This window comes from Mauremys reevesii, linkage group 8, assembly GCF_016161935.1.
Source record: "Mauremys reevesii isolate NIE-2019 linkage group 8, ASM1616193v1, whole genome shotgun sequence".
NCBI lineage: Eukaryota > Metazoa > Chordata > Testudines > Geoemydidae > Mauremys > Mauremys reevesii.
Genome location: NC_052630.1, coordinates 21,642,072 through 21,661,706, shown reverse-complemented (window position 1 = coordinate 21,661,706; position 19,635 = coordinate 21,642,072). Strand labels below are relative to the sequence as shown.

Below are 19,635 nucleotides of genomic sequence, written 5' to 3'. Positions count from 1 at the left end.
AGGGTTTTATTATAGATAATTCATACACTCCGAGCTTGCTGGGCAGACCATGTCTGTTCTGCTGGGAGTTTGCCACTCAGTTTTTCTCTTTGTTGCTTATTTTGTTTGTTTGAAGATGGCATTTGTGGACCTTTGGGGGTGCAGCTGAGGCTGGATCCTTGGTATCAGGCTAGGAGTAGACTAATTTAGGTCATCAAACTGAACATTAAGCCTCACTACAGTTATTCCCCCCAGCCACACAGTGGAGAAGAGTGCATTGACCCTGGGATGAGAGAGGCCCAGGAATGGCTGGTGCTGAGAAGCTGGGCTGAGGTGGTCTTAAATTGCACCTGAGTGACCCCTTCTGGCCAATTTTTGCAGAGACTTAACAGAGTTTTGGAAGGGACAAACCCAGCCTTTTTTTGGCAGAGAGAGGGCTCTGCGCTGCAGAGCACAGTGTGCAATAAGGGAACGTAGGTTGGGAGATCCCATAGGACCTCCCTTTCCCCTTCCACTAAAAGAAAATGTGTGATAACATGACCATTAGTCAGAGAATGAGTCAGGGGTCTCACTTCTGCTCTCAGTGGCCAAGCCTCCACATCACAGAATCCACCATCACACTGATACAAATTGTTTCCTCTCAGTAGAGACGCTAAGGACTGAATAGGCCGGAGATACATCTCCCTTTGAGGTGATTTTTCAAGGTCAAGTCTGAGTCATGTTGGGCTAGTGTATGAGCTTGCTGTGCAGCTGCTGCTCTGTACCTGTTCCTAAGAATGCCAGTTCTGCACCTTTCCCCAGCATTAAATTATCTGTTATTTTTAAAAGTTAAAAAACAAGAGACAAACAAGAGGAAGTAAGGGTGTGCTAAGGTTTTATGAATTTGCACCTTGGTAAAATCTGATTGAGCTACATGCTATGAAAGAAATCCTTGCACTTTCCAGGGCTGCATTTGAGGCCATCTGTCCATTTTCTAGTATTTGCAGTGATTGTTTGAATTTATTTAGGCCCTGCCTATTGCCACACAGGCACAAGGAGGATTATTACAAATGGGCGGGGGAGGGCAATAAACACACAGAGAAGCATGTGAAGAAAGGCAGTAGGTGTGGCTGAGCATAGGACAGGGAGTCAGAACCGCAGAGTTCTCATCAGCGACTCCCTCTGTGACCACAGGCAAACGCTTAACCTCCCTGCTCTGTAAAGTTGGGATAATCCTTATCATTGCCTATCCTGATGACCAATATCGTCTCATTGTTTCCTTGTAATCCCCAGCCTGCCTGTCTGTCTGCCCCCATATATCGTCTAAGACTTAACTGTAAGCCCCTTGCAGCAGAGACTGTGTACTTGTTCTGACTAGGGACCCTAAACACTACAGTAGTACAAATAATGAATAATGTTTGCCTCACAGGGATGTTATGAGGTTTATTTGTCTTTTGTAAAAATGCTGCGAATGATCATACCTAACACTGAGATTGCATTTCCCATGGTGCAAGGGGGAGTACAAATATTGACCAGTTAATCGTCACAACCCTGAGGGAGGTAGGACAGTATCCCTGCCCTTCATTTATAGATGCGGAAACTACTGCATGAACTGTGGGGGCTTTTCCAGACTTTGAGTTTTACAATCTCAGTTTAATTAAGGAAATTGCTTTAGTGATTCAGAGACACGCAGGGTGGCTGGAAAATCTGTGGCTTGGAGCTCAACTGCTCGATACATTTCATGCCAAAGTGATTACAAAACAAAGTTGACTTCATGAAGAGGGTGTGAAAAATGACTGGAATATCTCTTTATAACTCTCTTTTTACCTTTTTGAGCATGTTTGGTAAGGCATTATTCAGTTAATACGCTTTCTGTATTGTAGTTTAGTCCTTAAACCCTAATTTAATGAGAATGGCACCAGCTTAACCTAAAGGCTGCAAACATCAACCCTAGAAACTCAGTTCTGAACAACGTTCTGTTGACAATCCTGGGGAATATTTCTTCACAGTCTTGTTTTGGAGATATTGTTTTCATCATTTTCTTTTGTTTTCCAACATTTCACTTGGCAGGTTTTGAGAAGAAGCAATGCCCAGTTGTGAGCCTGCTTGTTGAATCTGTGCCATTAGTGGGTAGCGAACTCTCAACTTTCCAATGAACATGGCCCACTGAGTCCAGACCTGAATGTGAACAGAGCTGACAGTGTCTTTGAATTCACCTGTGGAAGCAGGGCAACAGGGATGCACGAGATAAGAGCATAGTAGGGTTCAAAACACCAAGGCAGAAAATGTCTTGTCTCTTGATCTTGAGTGGTTGGGCCTGTCATATCTCATGGAAGTTGTAGACCAAATTAAGCCAGTTCTTTGATGTCCTAAATAGTTAAATAATTATCTACATTTAAAAATTATTAGAAGATTGAGATAATTAATTAGTGTCCTAAAACAATTAAAATGTAACAAATGGTAAACTAATTATGAGCTGTCTCTCTGCCTATGTGTTCATTTCATTTCTAGCCCTATTAACTCTGCATTAAGTGCCATAAAAAAAAAGGAACCACATCAATTCTGTGTCCAAAGGCAAACTTCCCCACCTGACTTCCTCAACACCTCAGTCATTCTGTAACTGCGTTACTGAGACTAGAACTGCACAAAGAGGTGGGTCTTTATTGCATATGGGGGAGGGAGTGCCACAGGCCAGAAGAACATGACTGAGAACATTATGCCCCCAGCCTCTGTGAACATCACTATGGAGGACAGCCCAACTGATTGTGGCAGCCATGGTATGTCATGCAGCGAAAGGTGGTCAGCCAAAATCGCTTGAGCCTATCCATTAATGGCCTTGAAAAATCAAGAACAAAACTTTGAATTGGCTTCAGGCTGGATAGGGAGCACAGAGTGTACAGCAACCCACGTGATGTTCTTTCTCTGGCTCATTCCACTTAGGCAGCAGACAGCAGCATGCTGGGCTAGTTCATCTCAGTGCAACCTTCACAGTCACTCCCAGGTAGCATGCCAGGCACTAGCCTAGTCAAGAAGCCATGGAGGCCAGGGTCTGATCTGATGCCATGAAGCACCTTATGGCTTCGTTTGATCGTATTGTAACATGCTTCTGCCACGTGCTTGGTAAGATAATGATTCACCTTGCAGCACTCTATACTGGCATCTCCGCCGGCATGCACACGTCTTAATCTGTTCCTTCATTAGCCCTGCTCAAGAGTCCTGACTGGTCACATGATTATTTGGTAACGTCTCTCGATACGTGGTCTATTTCTGGAACTCAGATAAACTCTTGAGCCATTTCAGTCAAAATGAACACAAATGTAGCTAATAGAGCTAGGAATCAATTTAATCAAAATAGGCCTTAACTGGCACTTAGATGGGCATATGCCTTCTTCTGCACTGGGGTGAATTTCCCACTAGGTCAAGAGTATCCAACCTGTAGCCTGGGGAATATTTGTGGCTCTGAACTGTGGTTCTCAAAGGTGATGATGTGGGAAGAAATTGTGTATTTGATTACGAATTGAAACCATGTCCCTGAGCTGTGCAGTGCGGCTTTTACACCGGCGAGTCTGAATCAGCCCCACAACTATAGGGAAGAGGAAAGGGTTGTTGCCTCTCCAGCTGTCCCACCACCTCTCCTGTGCCCCTATTTCAGGAGCAGCTCCAGCGTGAGCCAGGAGTGCTCTGAGCAGCTGCTATTCCTTCCCTGCTGGCTGCTCCACCAGTTGACACCAGCAGAGGAGCAGGCCCAAAGACTATTTTACAAACCTGAGATGGGCGATTTGTGTTTGTTCATTTTTCCCCCTTCTTTTTTTTCATAATTGTAAGATTTGATATTAAACAAATAAAGCTCAGTGGGCTAGTGGTAAAAAATAGATTTACTTTTCCTTCTACAGCTGGTGTTGACCTGACTTTTGGAAGTAAGGAACAAGAGCCAGGACTCACCATCTCAAACCATCGGACAACAGTTACTAGGAAGCGGTACAGTTTGGGCAAATTGAAGGGGATTCTCAGTTCACGTTTTCTCTTCCAGCCAGCATTACTGGGATGTGGACACTAAACATGGACTTAATAGGGGTCTTGGAGTAATTTCATGCTTTGTTCTGATGTCTAAAAGAAACTCATATGGCTCCTACCTGGAACTAAAAGGGCACTGTCTAGACATTCTTACAAGTATCTATTGGGTTTCCGGGAAACGGGGCGGGCAAAGCCCGCCCCATGCTAACGGATCCCCCCCCCAGCCTAAGGGGAGGTTCCACAGGGCCTCAGAATCCCACTAATTGCGGGGGACAACTAAAAAAAGAACAGGGACAGGAGTGCGGTCAAAGGGTCATAAGAAGGGAGCCTGACGGGGACACCGAGCAGAGAACCCCGGACAGCGCCCACTGCTCCTTGAAGGCGTCGAGGGAGCCAGCGGACGCCGCCCAGAGGAACTCCGCCCTGAGACGTGAATGGACTAAGGATCGGAAACAAGCCCCACAGTCGCAGGAGTCTCCATTGGCCAACCGCCTCTCCCTGGTCACGTAGATGGCCATTTTAGCCAGGGCAAGGAGGAGGTTGACCAGGAGGTCCCGCGACTTTGTGGGGCCACGGACAGGGAGTGCGTGGAGAAGGAGGTGAGGGGTAATGCAGCAGTTACTTGTACTGAAATGCGGAATGCTCCTCAGGAATCAAGGTGGGGCAGGATTGTGAAAGAAATACAGCGGCATTTTAGCATGTCAGACCAGAAGAAAACCTCTCATAGAGCAGGTCTTTTTGATACATTCCCCTTATTTGCTGCTGGCTCTTTGACTTGTCTGTAGCAATCGTGTTAAAGATTCGTTTGGAGGCTGCCTAAGCTCCAGTGTGTTCCCATTCTATAGGCTTTGATATAAAAACAATTATGATGCTCTGAAGTGAACCTGAGCTAATAATCACTCTTTATGGCAAGTTTTCAAAATATTTTCTCTAATACAGTGGGCATCGAGGGGTTAATTCGGTTACTCAGAGTATTATAAGTTGGAGCCATGCTCCCCCACTTCCTTAATTCCTGTTTAATTAGTGTGTATTTTCTCCACCCCCTGTTTATATATAGTTGAATAAAGCAGCAGATTCCCAGTCTGCCTGAGCTGCCCCAGAGAGGCGCTATCCCATGAGAGAGAGAAGAACGCCCGGTTATTTAAAAAACTACATTTGGGGTGTAAATTACGAAGAGAGGGATGTAGTACAGTGGTCATCCAGGGGTTAACTGGGTAGAGTATTATGGGCTGGGCCATGCTCCACCCCTCATTTCCTGTAGTCCCCCCCACAATCCTGTTTTTGTATATAGTTAAATAAAGCAGCACATTCCCAGCCTGCAGGACTGTAAGTGAAGTGTGCTGCTTGTGAACTGAGGAGTCCTTTTACAAAATTTTCTTCATAGGATTACTCTATGGTACTGCACTGTACAGCTTCCCGAAGTCCTGCCTTGTTTACTGTAGTCAGCTGTAAGCAGACATGTCTTGAATACTAGAAATCTGCTTAATGGCATGAACTACTATAGCACTGACTTTACATCTTTGTAATCATTTATTTGATTACTCCAAAACACATTGAACAGAAGTCAAAAGCTTACACACATACAGCCAATATTTAGTCAGACTTATCACTGGTGACACGACTATAGCTTGGTTGGTAAATACTCTGAAACAAGCAGTTCCACATGTTGGTGAGACAGGGAGAAGGACAAGCCACATGGGCTTTTTTGCTGCATTCATGTTTAATTCTTTGCATTCGTATTCTATATTTTTATTTGCCGCAGGAAGTTTTTTTGGCAGAGACACTTGAAAAGTACCCAGAATTAATGGACATTTTTGAAAATGTTGAACTTAATCTCTTTGGTCTCAGTCTCCCCAACTTTTTCATGTCTCTTTATTACTTCTGGGAACCATTATTTCAGCCACCACATCCTTTCCTTTCATTGTATGTTCTAGAAATATAAAAGATTGAGAAGATTCACTTTGTCACCCTCAATAATTAATTATATTTGTAATAGTACGTTAGCAACATTTCTTAAGGGCTATTTAGCATTTCATCTTGTCCAGTGTTTTCTCCTGCTTTCTCATTTCAGTTAGGTTCTTGCTCTGCGTGGAACATTTAGTTTGACCCTAACAGAAAACTTGTCTCATAACCAAACCTACATTACAAACACAGACCCCTAGTAATGAGCTATGGCTTTCTTTAAACACAGTTAATTAGACAAGACTATTGTGTTAAAATGCTCAGCTGATAAATAGGGTTTTGACAAAATAGTGTCTTAGAAAAATATAGCTAGCTGTTTTAAACACTTACTATCATATCTGGGACAGGATGGGTGCTAAAGAGAGGACAGGGATACTGTTGAATTACTCCGTAATTAATAAATTCCTCTTAGTACCTTACCTGCATTCACTGCCTTGTGTTCCCAGTCTATTTCCGTGAAAAATGGGGATTTCCAAAACCAAACCTCTGTTGTTTTTTGAAGAAAGAATGGTATGGATTACCTGGCAAAACAACCAAACATTTCAGGGAAATGTAATCATACTTAGGACTAGCTTGTGAACTCTTCCTCCCACCGGTAAGCAGCTATCACACAGGTAGCCCTTTTGAAATAAAATGTTACCACCATCCTGTTGAGTAGAACTGGCTGACATTTTTCCATCAGAAATAGGTTTGGATGGAAAATGACCTTTTTTCCCCAACACCAAAATTTTTGAGGAAAATTTTCATTTCTTTTTTAGATGTTCTGGGTTTTCAATGAAACATTGTTAGAAAACTGAAAAGGCTTCCATTTTCTATTTTTTGCCCCAAACCTGGAAAACATCTGTAAAAATAATTTTTTTTGCAAAAATTTTCACAGAAACAACTCACTATTTTCCAACCAGCTGCACTGTTTGGGCACTGGATTAGTAGCAACTGAAAGAGAATGCTACGAGTCACCGACATAATGTCCTGCAGCACTGAGGTTTTTCTTGGAGATCTCCTATCTAGTAGGCTTAATCCTGCTAATCTTATAAATTCTGACAAAAATAATAGCCCAAAGTAGCAAGGATGTAAGATCAGGGGGTGAAATTTTGGTCTCATTGAAGTCAATGGTAAAGCTCCCCTTGGCTTCACCGGGACCAGCATTTCACCTAGATCTTTATATGCTTGAGTTAACATTTTGCTACTTAGCTTTTGTTATTTATGAAACATTGGATTAGATTCATCTCCTTTACAAGAGTCAATCTGAAGTTACTCCTGTATTTTCTGAAGCATAAAGGGCAAGACAGTAAAAATCTTTTACTCCACTAGTGAGCAGAACCTCATGGGAGTAGCTAAAGGAAAGAAGGCTGCATCGCACATCCATGTGGATGGCTAACTTAGCTGTGTAATGGGGAGCGAGGAGAAATGCCTCAATGACTGAGAAGCCGTTAAGGTGCTCACTGAATGAGGGAAGATAGCAGCCCTGCCTCATTCATGTTGCAGTAAAAACACTGAAGGAGAAAAGGCAGTTATAGTAATAATTTTGCACATAAAGTAGGCATGCAAATGCACAGACGCCACATTACTATTCAGTGGCAACCCAGTAACTAGGCCTGATCCTTACAGACTTCATCCACCTTCTGTTATAGTCAGAGGGAGTCTGCATAGTCTTTCCTGGGAGCTAGATCAGGCCCCTAAGGAGCACTGAAGCAGAAGGAATCCCTCCCTAAGGCCTTAATTCCAGGATGTCTCCTGTGTGTTTTCTAGCAGATGTCAGCCTGGTGCAGATTTTGAGCACCATGCCCTGCACCTGTCCTCTGCATTCCCACTGGCCTCGCCTCTGACAGGAAGATCTGACAGAGCTGCACAATACAAAATGCAAGTGAGATACCTTCCCTCCAGAGAGGAGATATGGACCACAGTCTTTAAGAGCAACAACAATATTTTTGAACACTTACCTTGATAATGGAAATGATCTCTGGAGTCTGGAGCTGCTCTGTATGTCAAGAGATAACACTGAATATCAATGCCCATTAAAACACAAGCTGCACTTTGGGGATGGAGTTGGGTATGAAATAAATTCATTAAGAGACAGAGACACACAAAACCCATTGTTCTGAAAAGAAGAACAACCTCCTAGGGCCTGTTCCTACCCTGGATGCCAATGGATGAATCTGGTTGTAGGAATGTAACTGTGACACTGGTGGACCAGGTGCAAGCTATTGCCAAGGCTGTAGGTGCCAGCTGAGCATGGATAAATTCATCTGTATGTTAGTATTGTTCAAGATAGGTATTAGACTTGTCAGGATGTGTTTTAGACTCTATAAAATGCTTGTAAGTTGCTGCATGCATTAATCTCACTTGTAATATCTGTATCCCATGCTATAATGTAATGTGTATGCAGGGTTCTTGTAGCCATGTTGGTCCCAGGATACTAGAGAGACAAGGTGGGTCAAGTAATATCTTTAATTTGACCAATTTCTATTGGTGAGAGACAAGCTTTGTAAGCTCGAAAGCTTGTCTCTCTCACCAACAGAAGTTGGTCCAGTAAAAGATATTACTTCACCCACCTGGTCTCTCTAATAAGGTCATATGTACGTTTTGCTTTATAATTGTAAAAATGCCTGCTCTGAACTTGTGAACTCAGGCAGGAGGAGTGGTTCCCCCGCCCATCAAGGAGGGCTATCAATACTAAGTAGGCCATTGTGAACCATCACAATACAAAGACAGGAAATAAAGATAACTGACGTGAAAATCCTTCATCACTTTGCTGTCTGGACTCTCACAGGGCTGGCGCTAAGAAATAAAAGTGGAGATCCCCAGGGTAGACCTGGGTTAGCCCTAAAAGACATTCAGTGCTGACAGATTACTACAGCTCTGCCACCTTTTGGAACCATAGACTATACCTCATATGTGTATATGTTGCCTGCTTTATCCTGTAAATAACTCTCTCATTTCTTTTTCCTAGTTAATAAATCCTTAGTTAGTTAACTATAGGATTGGCTACAAGCGTTGTCTTTGGTGTGAGATCTGAGGTACAAATTGACCTGGGGTAAGTGATTGGTCTCTTGGGACTGGGAGAAACCTGAATCTTTTGTGATCTTTGGTGTAAGTGACCATTTATCACTAAGTCCAGCTTGACTGTGTGGCAAGATAGACTGGAGTGCCCCAGGGGGCTGTCTGTGACTCCATGGTAAAACTGTTATAGTGCTTCAGGAGTTCACTCTTGTTTCTGGGTTGGTGAAATCTAATTATAGCACATACAGCCAGCTTGGGGTGTCTGCCTTGCTTTATGACAGTCTGCTCCCGGTTGTGAACAACTCCAGGCGGTAAGTCTTAGAATTAGGTGGCCATGGTGAATCCTCGCCTTTTGCATTCGCACTCGACTTTCCACAAATACTCTGCTGTATGAATTTAAGTGCGCTGTTTGGGGGAGCGCTTCTGCTGGCAAACCCCTTCGCTAGCATATTCGGGGAAAGCAAAGAGGCACAGATACACTCAAAGCAAATCTGTTTAACAACGTGAACAAATGTTTGTGAGGAATGTTTGCAGCAGCAGTGCAGGTCCAGTTCTGAAGGGGGATAAAAGCAGTGAAATCTCTGTCCCTTTAGCCCAATACATAATGGCCTCCCAATGAAGAGCTGTGAACTTCTGGAAAATACAAAGGCTGGTTAGTGGCATTTGCAGTGAATATTGCAAAAGTGAAGAGAAGAAAGGGATTTACCTGTTCCTCTGTGTTTGGTTAATGAATTGACCTGCAAGGGTTGAGAGAATGTCTTAGAAGGCTGGCAGTGTATTCGCAATATAAACAGTCATTTGGAATGTGTTGCTGTGGGGTCTTGATCCCATTATCAGAGGCAGATTTGAAAATATGGGTCCACTGGGCAAACACATGGGGTGGTCCCTAAAAGTCTGACAGAGGGTGAGGTTTGGAATGCTGGGGCAGATGGAAACTGGTCGGGGGGAGGGGCTGAGGGAACAGGGTGCCATGGCAGATGGCAGACATCCATACCCTGGCCCCTATGGAGAAGGATCAACATTTGCAGCACACAAGCAATGCTCAGTTGAATAAATCAGGGAGCTATTGCACAGTCCTTGATAAAAGGTGGCCATTTTCCACTACCGACCAGTAATGTTCTGTTACTAGTTTGGGTAGTTTACTTACTGTGCACCGCTTGCATCAGTGAATCTAGGTTTGAGATATACTGCTGTGTCCAGCTTCTAGCAGCTGCAATTGTTGCCTGATCCAGCTGCAGTGCTAATACATCCATGCTGTCAGTGCTGAAATCCTGATTATTAATCCTAGAATACCCAGACAGTCATTTAATCAGTGATCACCAATTAACAATTATAAAGTTGGCTCTCTCTAAAGTTAGGTAGGTATCTAGTAATTAGAAGAAAATATACAGAGGAAAGCGCTTCGGCAACATAAAGTACTAAAGAAGTGTTCTGCATTACAACTACTCTTACAGTTATTATTAATAACATTATCATAGAATCATAGAATATCAGGGCTGGAAGAGACCTCAGGAGGTCATCTAGTCCAACCCCCTGCTCAAAGCAGAACCAATCCCCAACTAAATCATCCCAGCCAGGGCTTTGTCAAGCATAACCTTAAAAACCTCTAAGGAAGGAGATTCCACCACAGACCTAGGTAACCCATTCCAGTGCTTCACCATCCTCCTAGTGAAAAAGTTTTTCCTAATATCCAACCTAAACCTCCCCCACTGCAACTTGAGACCATTATTACTTGTTCTGTCATCTGGTACCACTGAGAACAGCCTAGATACATCCACTTTGGAACCCCCTTTCAGGTAGCTGAAAGCAGCTATCAAATCCCCCCTCATTCTTCTCTTCTGCAGACTAAACAATCCCAGTTCCCTCAGCCTCTCCTCATAAGTCATGTGCTCCAGGCCCCTAATCATTTTTGTTACCCTCTGCTGGACTCTTTCCAATTTTTCTACATTCTTCTTGTAGTGGGGGGGCCCAAAACTGGACACAGTACACCAGATGAGGCCTCACCAATGTTGAATAGAAGGGAATGATCATGTCCCTCGATCTGCTGGGTAGTATTGCTATTGATTACCACTGGGTGCAAACATTCAAATTTTGAAACTGTCTGATGAAAAATAGGGCCACCTTTTTTCTAAACATTACTGAATATTATTATCACTGCTGCGTAATCACCAGTGTGGTGAAAGGAACATGCCAGACATATTAAACTGGTTAAGCTTCTGGGAAATGACTTATTCCCTATAGGTTAGATTTTGATTTTAGATACAGCTGTGAGCTCTGTGATGTGTAAGGTGCACCGTCCGAAAAGTAGCCCTGGAGGGCATTGTGACTCAGTGCTACAATTCATACCCTATCAGGGCTTGTCTACATGGGGAAATTTACTGACGCTACTATATTGGTAGAATTGTACCACTATAGTTATATTCTCCATATGGATACTCTTAGCCTGATATAAAAGTACCCTTTCTGGTGTCGCTTAAGTCACTTCGGAAGCAGCATAAACAGAAAACATAGTCCAAGTCACAGTGTAACCCTGACTCTTACAAGGACATTTTAAAATCCAAATCAATGTTAAAGCCAAATTGCTATGTGACCCTCAAGGGGACTTTTTATCACCTCACTGCACCACAATAAGCCTGTGCTATCGCTCAGATGATTATTAGTTTTTTGTACTGATAACCATAGCAGATAGGTGTGCCAATAAGAAACTTACTAACCACCTGTGCTACTTGCAACAGGAGGCATCAACACCACTAAAACTACTATGACCATCCTCAAGCAGAACGGGCAGCCCAGCTGCTGGGAGAGTGATGAGACCCCAACTGAGTCAAATGAGACAGTTAACCCCTAACCCAAAAATGGAGCTCTGCACCTTGTTCTAAGTGCAGTAGTTTTGCCCAAGCACATTATATAAGGCTGCATACACGTGACAAAGCATCACTCTCAATACAGTTGAACCCTACACTGTGCTCACCTCTGGAAAATACAACTCTGAGCTAATAAGCTCCAGTGGATTCCCTTAGAGGTGGGTAATCAAGGCAGTGGCTCAGGACATTGAAAACTAACCGGGCACTATTGGAGTTACAGGTGAATCGTTATCCATCCATATTTTGGGCGTGGTGAACTCTGACTTAAGACCAGCCTGATTTGAGGGGCATTGGGACACAGAATGAAGACTAGAGATACAGAGAAGTCTTTTGAGCTTTTAGAGTTGCCAGCTCCCTATTGTGCCAAGGAATAAGACAAACCTTTTGGGGGAGAACTTACCTGTCTTGTGCCAGTTTAAATGCCTATAAAAATATTTTAAAAAATAGTTTTAGTGCAATGCTGGGCAAGGGCAACTGCTTGAATGTTCATTTATTAAATCAGAGCTAAATGTTGCTGCTTACTCTGAGGAACTGGAAAGGGTCTGTTTGCGCTCTCAGCCTCTGCAGGTCCTGAAGATCCTTCGCAGCCTCATCTCTCTTCTTTTCTGTTTGCTTCTTCAGTGTGGCAATGTCTGACAGCTGCTTTTTCTCACTGGCTTGTATGTCAGCCAGGATCTGCTTCTCCTTCTGATCCACCTCTGCCTTGATCTCTTTGAAAAGGTTTGACAGCTGAGCATCCAAAGTTTTCTTATTGAGCTAAAAGAACAGGTAAGCAAATAAGGTGCTGGCTCAGGAATTCAGTACCACAGCTTAGTGTGTTTATTTATTAATTATCATTATTATACCCAATGTTTTGCAATACCAGAGTTAAGAATGAAGTGGACAATAAGAACGTTTCACTTTTCCTTGGCACAGCCAAGTAATCAGCGTAATCTGAAAATTATCTGGGTGTGATGAAAGAGAATAAAGCAGAGAAAGTTCAGATAGGACATTATAGTCTGAGAATTGCATTGGTTTACTCTGAAAATCCCATACTTACGTAGAGCTCCTCTTTTAATAGGAGAAGAGAGCTTTAAGAACAATGCAATGGGATTAAGTGTGTGTAGTGATTTGACAAGGGAGCTGGGAGTCAAAATCCTGGGTTCTATTTCTGACGTGGTTGTGTGATTTTTGCCTAAGACACTTAACCTCTCTGCTTTTCAGTTTACTCATTTGTAAATGAGGGGTAAGAATAACGGGGATAAAGCAAAAACGGGGATAAGAATAATAATGATCCGCTAACTTACACTGGGAACATTGTGAAAATTAATTATTGATTGCAAAAGGCTAGACTTCTTCAGTGGGACTACTTATGTGAGTAACTGCTCACAAATGTGAATTAGGTTTCACATTCAGCCCCAAAGTACTTTGAGGTCTGTGGAAGAAAGACACTACAGAATGCAAACAAATATTCTTTGCCTCTGTCATTTTTCCTCACATTTATGGTTGTTGTTTTTTAAAAACAAGTTGCAGTCCCATGACCTGAAGAGCCCCATAGTGGGGTATTATTAATACAGATTTATTATTATGTCATCTTCACAGTCAGAAGGGGTTGCTAGAGAACACTGATCAGAGATGCTATTTTTTTTTTTTCTTACAAGTCATTATTAAAGAAAGATACTTTGAATAATCCAGGCACAAACCTGGAGCTGATTCTCACTCTTCTGAAGCTCCCCTAAGGTTTTATTCATAGCACTTTTGTTTTCCTGCATCAGTTCCATAGTGTTAGAGAAAACAACCTAGTTAAAGGAAAAACAGCATTAAACATTATAACGGGAAAGTAACAGTGATGGGTTCATAAGAAAATGGCATTTTTATGGAGCTGATGAAATGAACAAGCGACCCTTTTATCGATCCCTTCTCATTGAATATGTGCACCCATTTGTTTCAAGTGAGTCACATAATAAGTTGTGTGCTTCTCGCCTCCCCCAACCCTCCTCGAAAGACATAAGACCATGGATGAGTTGGAAAACGGAAACATTCTTGGAATTGTAGTCAGAACTGATTTTAATTTTACCTCCTATATATAGAAATTGACTGTTTGCATTATCATAGCACCCAGGAGCCCCAGTGATGGATAAGGACCCTATTGTGCTAGGTGCTGTGCAAACACAGAACAAAAAGACAGTCCCATATTTGTTAGACACACAGTGACTGTGTAGGTTAAAAAGAGAAGTTGTATACGTTTAGCTTATCACTTAATACCTGATCCTGCAAACACTTACACACGTACATAACTTTACCCAGGTGAATAGTCCTATTATACCATGAACATAAGGTAGCGATCATGGATATTTACCCCGAACCTAGCTCAGGACTTATCTGTGTGGCAAGTTACTACACAGCAAGCCAAGGTGTGACTCTCCAGCACACCAGCTTGGCATGTCCAGGGTGGACACTGCTACACTGCACTGAAAGTCCTGGAGTGCAGCTAACCGTACTACTGCTTCAAAGCTCAGTATGCTGAACTGCAGGGCTTTCCCCGTATGCTATCTGAGACTATCACTGTACTCTAGCAGCGTCCACGTGGGCCCACAAAGGACTTTTATACTTTTGACCCTCATACATCATTGCTTGAACTGAAATCTGCCTCCTGCCTTTAACTGAGTGTGACCCAGCATAAAAAGGGGGCAATCAAGGTCAATTTCCTCCTGATTTCTACAGTTTTCTCACTTTGGGGGTGAACACTAAGACCAGCTCATGAGTCACCTCCCTCCTCCTTTACCCCCTGTACCGAATTACCTGGGGAATCCTTCCCTTACCCGCCTAGCACTTCCACCCTGAACTGAACTATCATACTGAGCGTAGCTCATAAAGATCCCCTTTGGAATTTGTGCCCGTGAAGCAGAGATGCAGAAAGCCCCTTACCAGCTCCTTGTCATACTGCTCCTTCAGGGTGATGACGCTGTGGCCCTTGTGGGAGCCTGCGATAGAGCACATCACACAGACGAAGGCCAGGTCATTTTCACAGTAACACTCTAATAGCTTGCCATGCTCGCCACACTTCCTCTCCTGCAGGGAGCTGCTGTCACTGGGTTCCACCAGGACATGATCCTTCTGTGCAGCCTTGGCATTGTGTTTGCTCAGGTGGGCCTGACACAGAGATGCCTCACAGGTCATACAGGTTTTCACTGCTGTGTGAGGCTGCTCCAAGCAGAAATCACAGGGGATTATCTCCTTCCTTTGCGGAGAGGCCTTCTCCTTGCCCTGCTTTCCCTTTGAGGAAGCCGTCTGGAACTTCTCCACGATGCTGCAGAGCTGGAAGTTCTTATGCAGCTCCAGAAAGGGCCCCAGCTGGACCTTGCACATAGGACAGGAGTAGGTGGCCTTGGCTTGCTGCTGGGCAGCCAGTGCTTTCTGGATGCACTCCTTGCAGAAGCTGTGATGGCAGCTCAGGGAGACAGGGTTCCTGTAGAAGCACAGACAGATAGGGCAGCTGAGCTCATCTTCCAGCTCAGCAGCTGCTCTGAATTCTTCCTCTGCCTCTGCCATGGCTTCAGAAACAACACCCTCCTAGCCAGTTTGTGAGAAATGAAACTAAACTAAACAGGAAGCTGCTGGGCTTAGTGCCAACTGCAGAGTCAGGCAGACAGGAAGACAACAGCAAAACCATACCAAAGTCTGTAAGGACCTCCTCTGTCCACCCTTATAGGCTAACCAAAGACACCCACCCTCTGAGCTATCTGTTCTCTGGCTCCTCCTCCCACAAGCAAACATATTTGCCATTTTCTTTGTGCTGGCTGCTTCCTGGTATCTGCAGCTTTGGAACTTTTCAGCTCCCTCTTTCTCTCTCCCTCTGACACTTCCTTAAAATGACTATCAGGGCTGACAGGATGTGAGGACACAAGGGAGGCATTTAAAAGCACAAACTGAAAAATCCTTCCTGGTGAGAAGAGAAAATTAGACTTAAAATAACCTGCACTTGAGGGAGTCATCTTTCCCGAGCGAGGCCTGGCTGGCCTGAGCAAGCAATGTCCTTTACTTCATGTGGCCTGAAGTCCTCGTCTTCCCCAACGCAGGGCTGCAGGGAAAATGAGAGGGCTGAGGGAGATAAAGAAGAGCTCTTACAGGCAGAGGTGAAAGTATGCCGGACGGACCACACTGGCTTTTGCGGTGGGGATTTAAAGGGCTTGGGTCAGGGAGACCCAAGCCCTTTAAATCCCGGTCCACAGCTCCAGTGGCCGGGCCGGGCGGCAGGGAACTCAGAGGAGCCCTTTAAATCCTGGCCCCAGCTCCGGCCACAGCTCCGGCGGCCAGGCTGGGGCCAGGATTTAAAGGGCCCAGAGCTCCATGGCAGCTGGAGCCTCAGGCCCTTTAGTTCACTCCCGGGGCTACCAGCCACCTCTGCAGCTGGGAGCCCCCTGGGTGATTTAAAGGCCCTGGGACTCCCAGCCACAGCTGGTGCTCCAGGGCCTTTAAATCTTGAGGCCCCGCCTCTTTCCAGTTGAGGCCCCGCCTCTTCCAGAGGAGGCCACCCTCCCACCCCCAGACTCTGGCCGTACTGCTAAGTCCTGTGAGTTACTTTCACCCGTGCTTACAGGAGACATTTAAGGCATTTCTTCTGCACCCAGCCTGCTCTAGAGGGGGTCATGTGGCATTGGTAAAACATCACTGCAAGAGGTTGGAGTGTAGAGAAATAGGGTCACACCCCTTTATACAGTTTGTGAGCCCTCTAGTGGTGCTTGCTGTGTTCTGTGTTGTATAAGCTGCCTGAAACTAGTCAACAACAGTTAGTGTGTGTGTGTGTGCGCGCGCGCACCTATTTGACAGAGTCTGGTATGTTTGTGTACAATACAGTTAGAAAACAAGGGTATTTGGGGCCCAACTATGCCCAGGTGGTTTCTTCATAATCTTGTTGTGTAAAGAGCAAAAGTCCCAACACAGCCACAATTTTCTAACACTGAACAAGGAACTTTATTGGACTATGCAAACAGTATTATCCATCTGTCTTTCTCCCCTTTGGCTTAACTGTGGAGCCTCTACCTAGATCCTTTCCGGGCCCCCTCCTGCCTCCTGTCTCACTTCCGTTTTAAAGGTACAGTGCACGTATCCTCACAGATAAGGGAAGGGGGCATATATGTAATCTCTCCTCCCTGGCACCATGGAGCTTAGCCAGGAAAGAGGACTGTGGTGGAGTCTCCAGCTTCACGGAGATCTCCCTTTAAGGGGAATCCTGGGGCCAAGGAAAGTCTATAGGCGTGTGCTGCTCCATCAGAACTGCCAGGAGGGGGCAAGCCTGACCAGCACAAAGCTGGTGTGAAGCTGCAGGGCCTCTGCACAGATAACCCTGGTCTCCTGACAGGGGCGGCTCCAGGCACCAGCGCTCCAAGCGCATGCCTGGGGCAGCAAGCTGCAGGTGGGGGGCCTGCCGGTTGCCATGAGGGCAGGAGGTCCACCAGTCCTGCGGCTTCGGCGGCAATTCGGCGGCAGGTACGCCGAAGGCGCGGGACCGGCAGACCACCTGCAGGCATGCCGCCGAATCCACGATACCAGCGGACCTCCCGCAGGCATGCCGCCGAAGGCTGCCTGACTGCCGTGCTTGGGGCGGCAAAATACATAGAGCCGCCCCTGCCTCCTGATCCCTCAGGACCTAAAGGGATTGGGGATAGGTCCCAGTGACCAATCTGCAGTGCAGCAAACCCTGCCCCCCAGATGGAATAATCAGCAAGGAGGAACTCTGCAAGGGGATCCTCGAGGAGATTTCTTCCTTCTAAGCCCTTCCCCACAGGGGTAGTGCAGAAGGGAGCAATCCAAAGGGAAGGTTCAGCATCCCATGTGCTTAGATATCAGCATTCCTTTCCTTCCCTTTGCAGGGGGTATTGCTATATGTTCTTGTGTGAAACTGAGTCAGCCTGGGAACCTGGCACCATCTGAACTCCTTCACTTTTGCAGCGTGCTTTGTGTAAACTTTGCTTTGAATGGGAAAAGCAATTAAATAATTAAAACAAATTCCAAAAATAACTAAACAATTCCTACAGGCAACACGGTGCCTCATCTGGCTGTTGTGTAGAAAATTGCAGGGTGGGGCCAAAGACAAAAGCACCTTAAGGTGTACAAAGCAGAGCCGTAACACTTCCTGTTTCTACAACAGAGGCTCCCAGAGCACTTGAAAAGGCTGGATAAGATCATCATCGGCCTTGATTTTACACCTGAGATGAAAACTGAGGAAAAAGGGAGGTGAAGTGCCATGCCCAAGGCTTCACACAGACAACTAATGTCAGAGCGAGGAAAGAAACCTAGGTGTCTTGGCTCAGTGTCTGGCTCCTGCTTTCGTCACTAGGCTCGCTGGACCCCAGGGCTCTGTGCTGATGCTCACAAGAGGCACCGTCCAGGAGTGAGAGGCTGGAAGTTTAAAATCATCTTTGCTTCTCCCTAATTCTGTAAAGTGTCAGGGGATGGTTTTAGCGAGTTGTGTAGTGTTATAATATATTCCGCGCCCATTTAACTTTCAGTAGATCTACAATAATAGAAAACTGTGAATGTTTGTGTAGTATATGATATTGCTGTTAAAGTTCTTGCATTCTTTGTTGTGCACCAAAAGACAGGCACATTAAAATGATTGGCGGTCTATTTCCACAATACACTTTTCCCATCTTCTCTTCCTCACACACACTTTTGTCCTCCATTTCAGTCTGATACATTTGCAACATCAGTTGCCTCCATATAGCTCCTGGCTAGATATCTGCCACAGTGTTATATCAGGGCCTTAGCAGGCTGCAATCCACTCTGACCCCAAGCTCCTATTTCAAATACTTCAGGTCAGCTTAGATCTTTTGCACAGCAGTGCTTTTGCTCATATATAGGGCCCTACCAAATTCATGGGCCATTTTGGTCAATTTCATAGTCATAGGATTTTAAAAAATTATAAATTTTATTATTTTAGCTATTAAAATCTGCAATTTCATGGTGTTGTAAGTGTAGGGGTCCTGACCCAAAAAGGAGCGGGAGGGGGAGGGTCGCAAGGTTATTGTAGGGGGGGGTTGTGGTACAGCTACCCTTACTTCTGCACTGCTGCTGTTGGTGGCAGCACTGCCTTCAGAGCTGGGCAGCTGGAGAGCAGCAGATGCTGGCCGGGATCCCACCTCTGGAGGCACAGCCATCACCAGCAGCAGCGCAGAAGTAAGGCTGGCAGGGTATGGTATCACCATCCTTACTTCTGCGCTGCTGCCTTCAGAGCTGGGCCCTCAGCCAGCAGCTGCTGCCACTTCCCAGCTGCCCAGCTCTGAAGGCAGCAATGCAGAAGTAAGGGTGGCATGGTATGGTATTGCCACCTTTACTTCTGCACTGCTGCTGGTGGGATGCTGCCTTCAGAGCTGGGCACTTGGCCAACAGCCACTCAGCTCCAAAGGCAGCACACAAATAAGGGTGGCAATACCATGACCCCCATAAAATAACCTTGCAACCCCCGTAACTCCCTTTTGGGTCAGAACCCCCAATTTGAGAAACACTGGTGTCCCTCATGAAATCCGCATAGTATCGAGTAAAAGCACCCAAAAGGCCATATTTCACGTCAGAAGACCAGATTTCATGGTCTGTGACGCGTTTTTCATGGCCGTGAATTTGGTAGGGCCCTACTCATATTTGACTAAGATGAAACAACATACGTAATGGCCTCACTAATATCACTACAGGAGTGTCCGAGAGCCATTAGATAGACCAAGCATTTGTTTGAAACACCCTGTCCCTGCGTTAAAGTGTTTATAAGTATAGGATTCTTTGCAGCGGGCTTCTGGTCAGACATGTCATAAAATGACACCAAGTTTCTTTCACAGTCCAGCTCCACCTTGACCATATTTAG

General features: G+C 45.1%; 1 protein-coding gene across 3 annotated transcripts; it reads right to left on the bottom strand.

Moving 5' to 3' along the window:
- Nucleotides 1-917: 917 nt before the first annotated feature.
- On the bottom strand, nucleotides 918-16,014 carry LOC120370790 (E3 ubiquitin/ISG15 ligase TRIM25-like). 3 transcript variants are annotated; one of them, XM_039485994.1, is made up of 10 exons: nucleotides 15,754-16,014; nucleotides 14,706-15,246; nucleotides 13,481-13,576; nucleotides 12,321-12,554; nucleotides 12,199-12,221; nucleotides 10,082-10,218; nucleotides 9,641-9,671; nucleotides 7,875-7,912; nucleotides 6,355-6,455; nucleotides 5,484-5,902 (listed from the first exon to the last, which is right to left on the bottom strand). In XM_039485994.1, exons 2-9 carry the CDS (start codon nucleotides 15,144-15,146, stop codon nucleotides 6,382-6,384), a joined length of 1,074 nt encoding a protein of 357 aa, XP_039341928.1. In that variant the 5' UTR covers nucleotides 15,147-15,246; nucleotides 15,754-16,014; the 3' UTR covers nucleotides 5,484-5,902; nucleotides 6,355-6,381. The 3 variants fall into 3 exon arrangements, with proteins under 3 accessions (XP_039341927.1, XP_039341928.1, XP_039341926.1); XM_039485993.1 differs by lacking the exons at nucleotides 5,484-5,902; nucleotides 15,754-16,014 and adding an exon at nucleotides 918-2,327 and having other exon boundaries at nucleotides 14,706-15,456; XM_039485992.1 differs by lacking the exon at nucleotides 15,754-16,014 and having other exon boundaries at nucleotides 14,706-15,455.
- Between the last annotated feature and the right edge of the window lie 3,621 nt (nucleotides 16,015-19,635).

Coding starts and splice junctions, on each gene's coding strand:
- LOC120370790 (XM_039485993.1), bottom strand. CDS start 15,329: ATGGCAGAGGCAGAGGAAGAATTCAGAGCAGCTGCTGAGCTGGAAGAT. Junction 12,555..13,480: donor AGAGTGAGAATCAGCTCCAG/GTTTGTGCCTGG, acceptor CTGTTCTTTTAG/CTCAATAAGAAAACTTTGGA. Junction 9,672..10,081: donor ACTGATGCAAGCGGTGCACA/GTAAGTAAACTA, acceptor CAACCCTTGCAG/GTCAATTCATTAACCAAACA.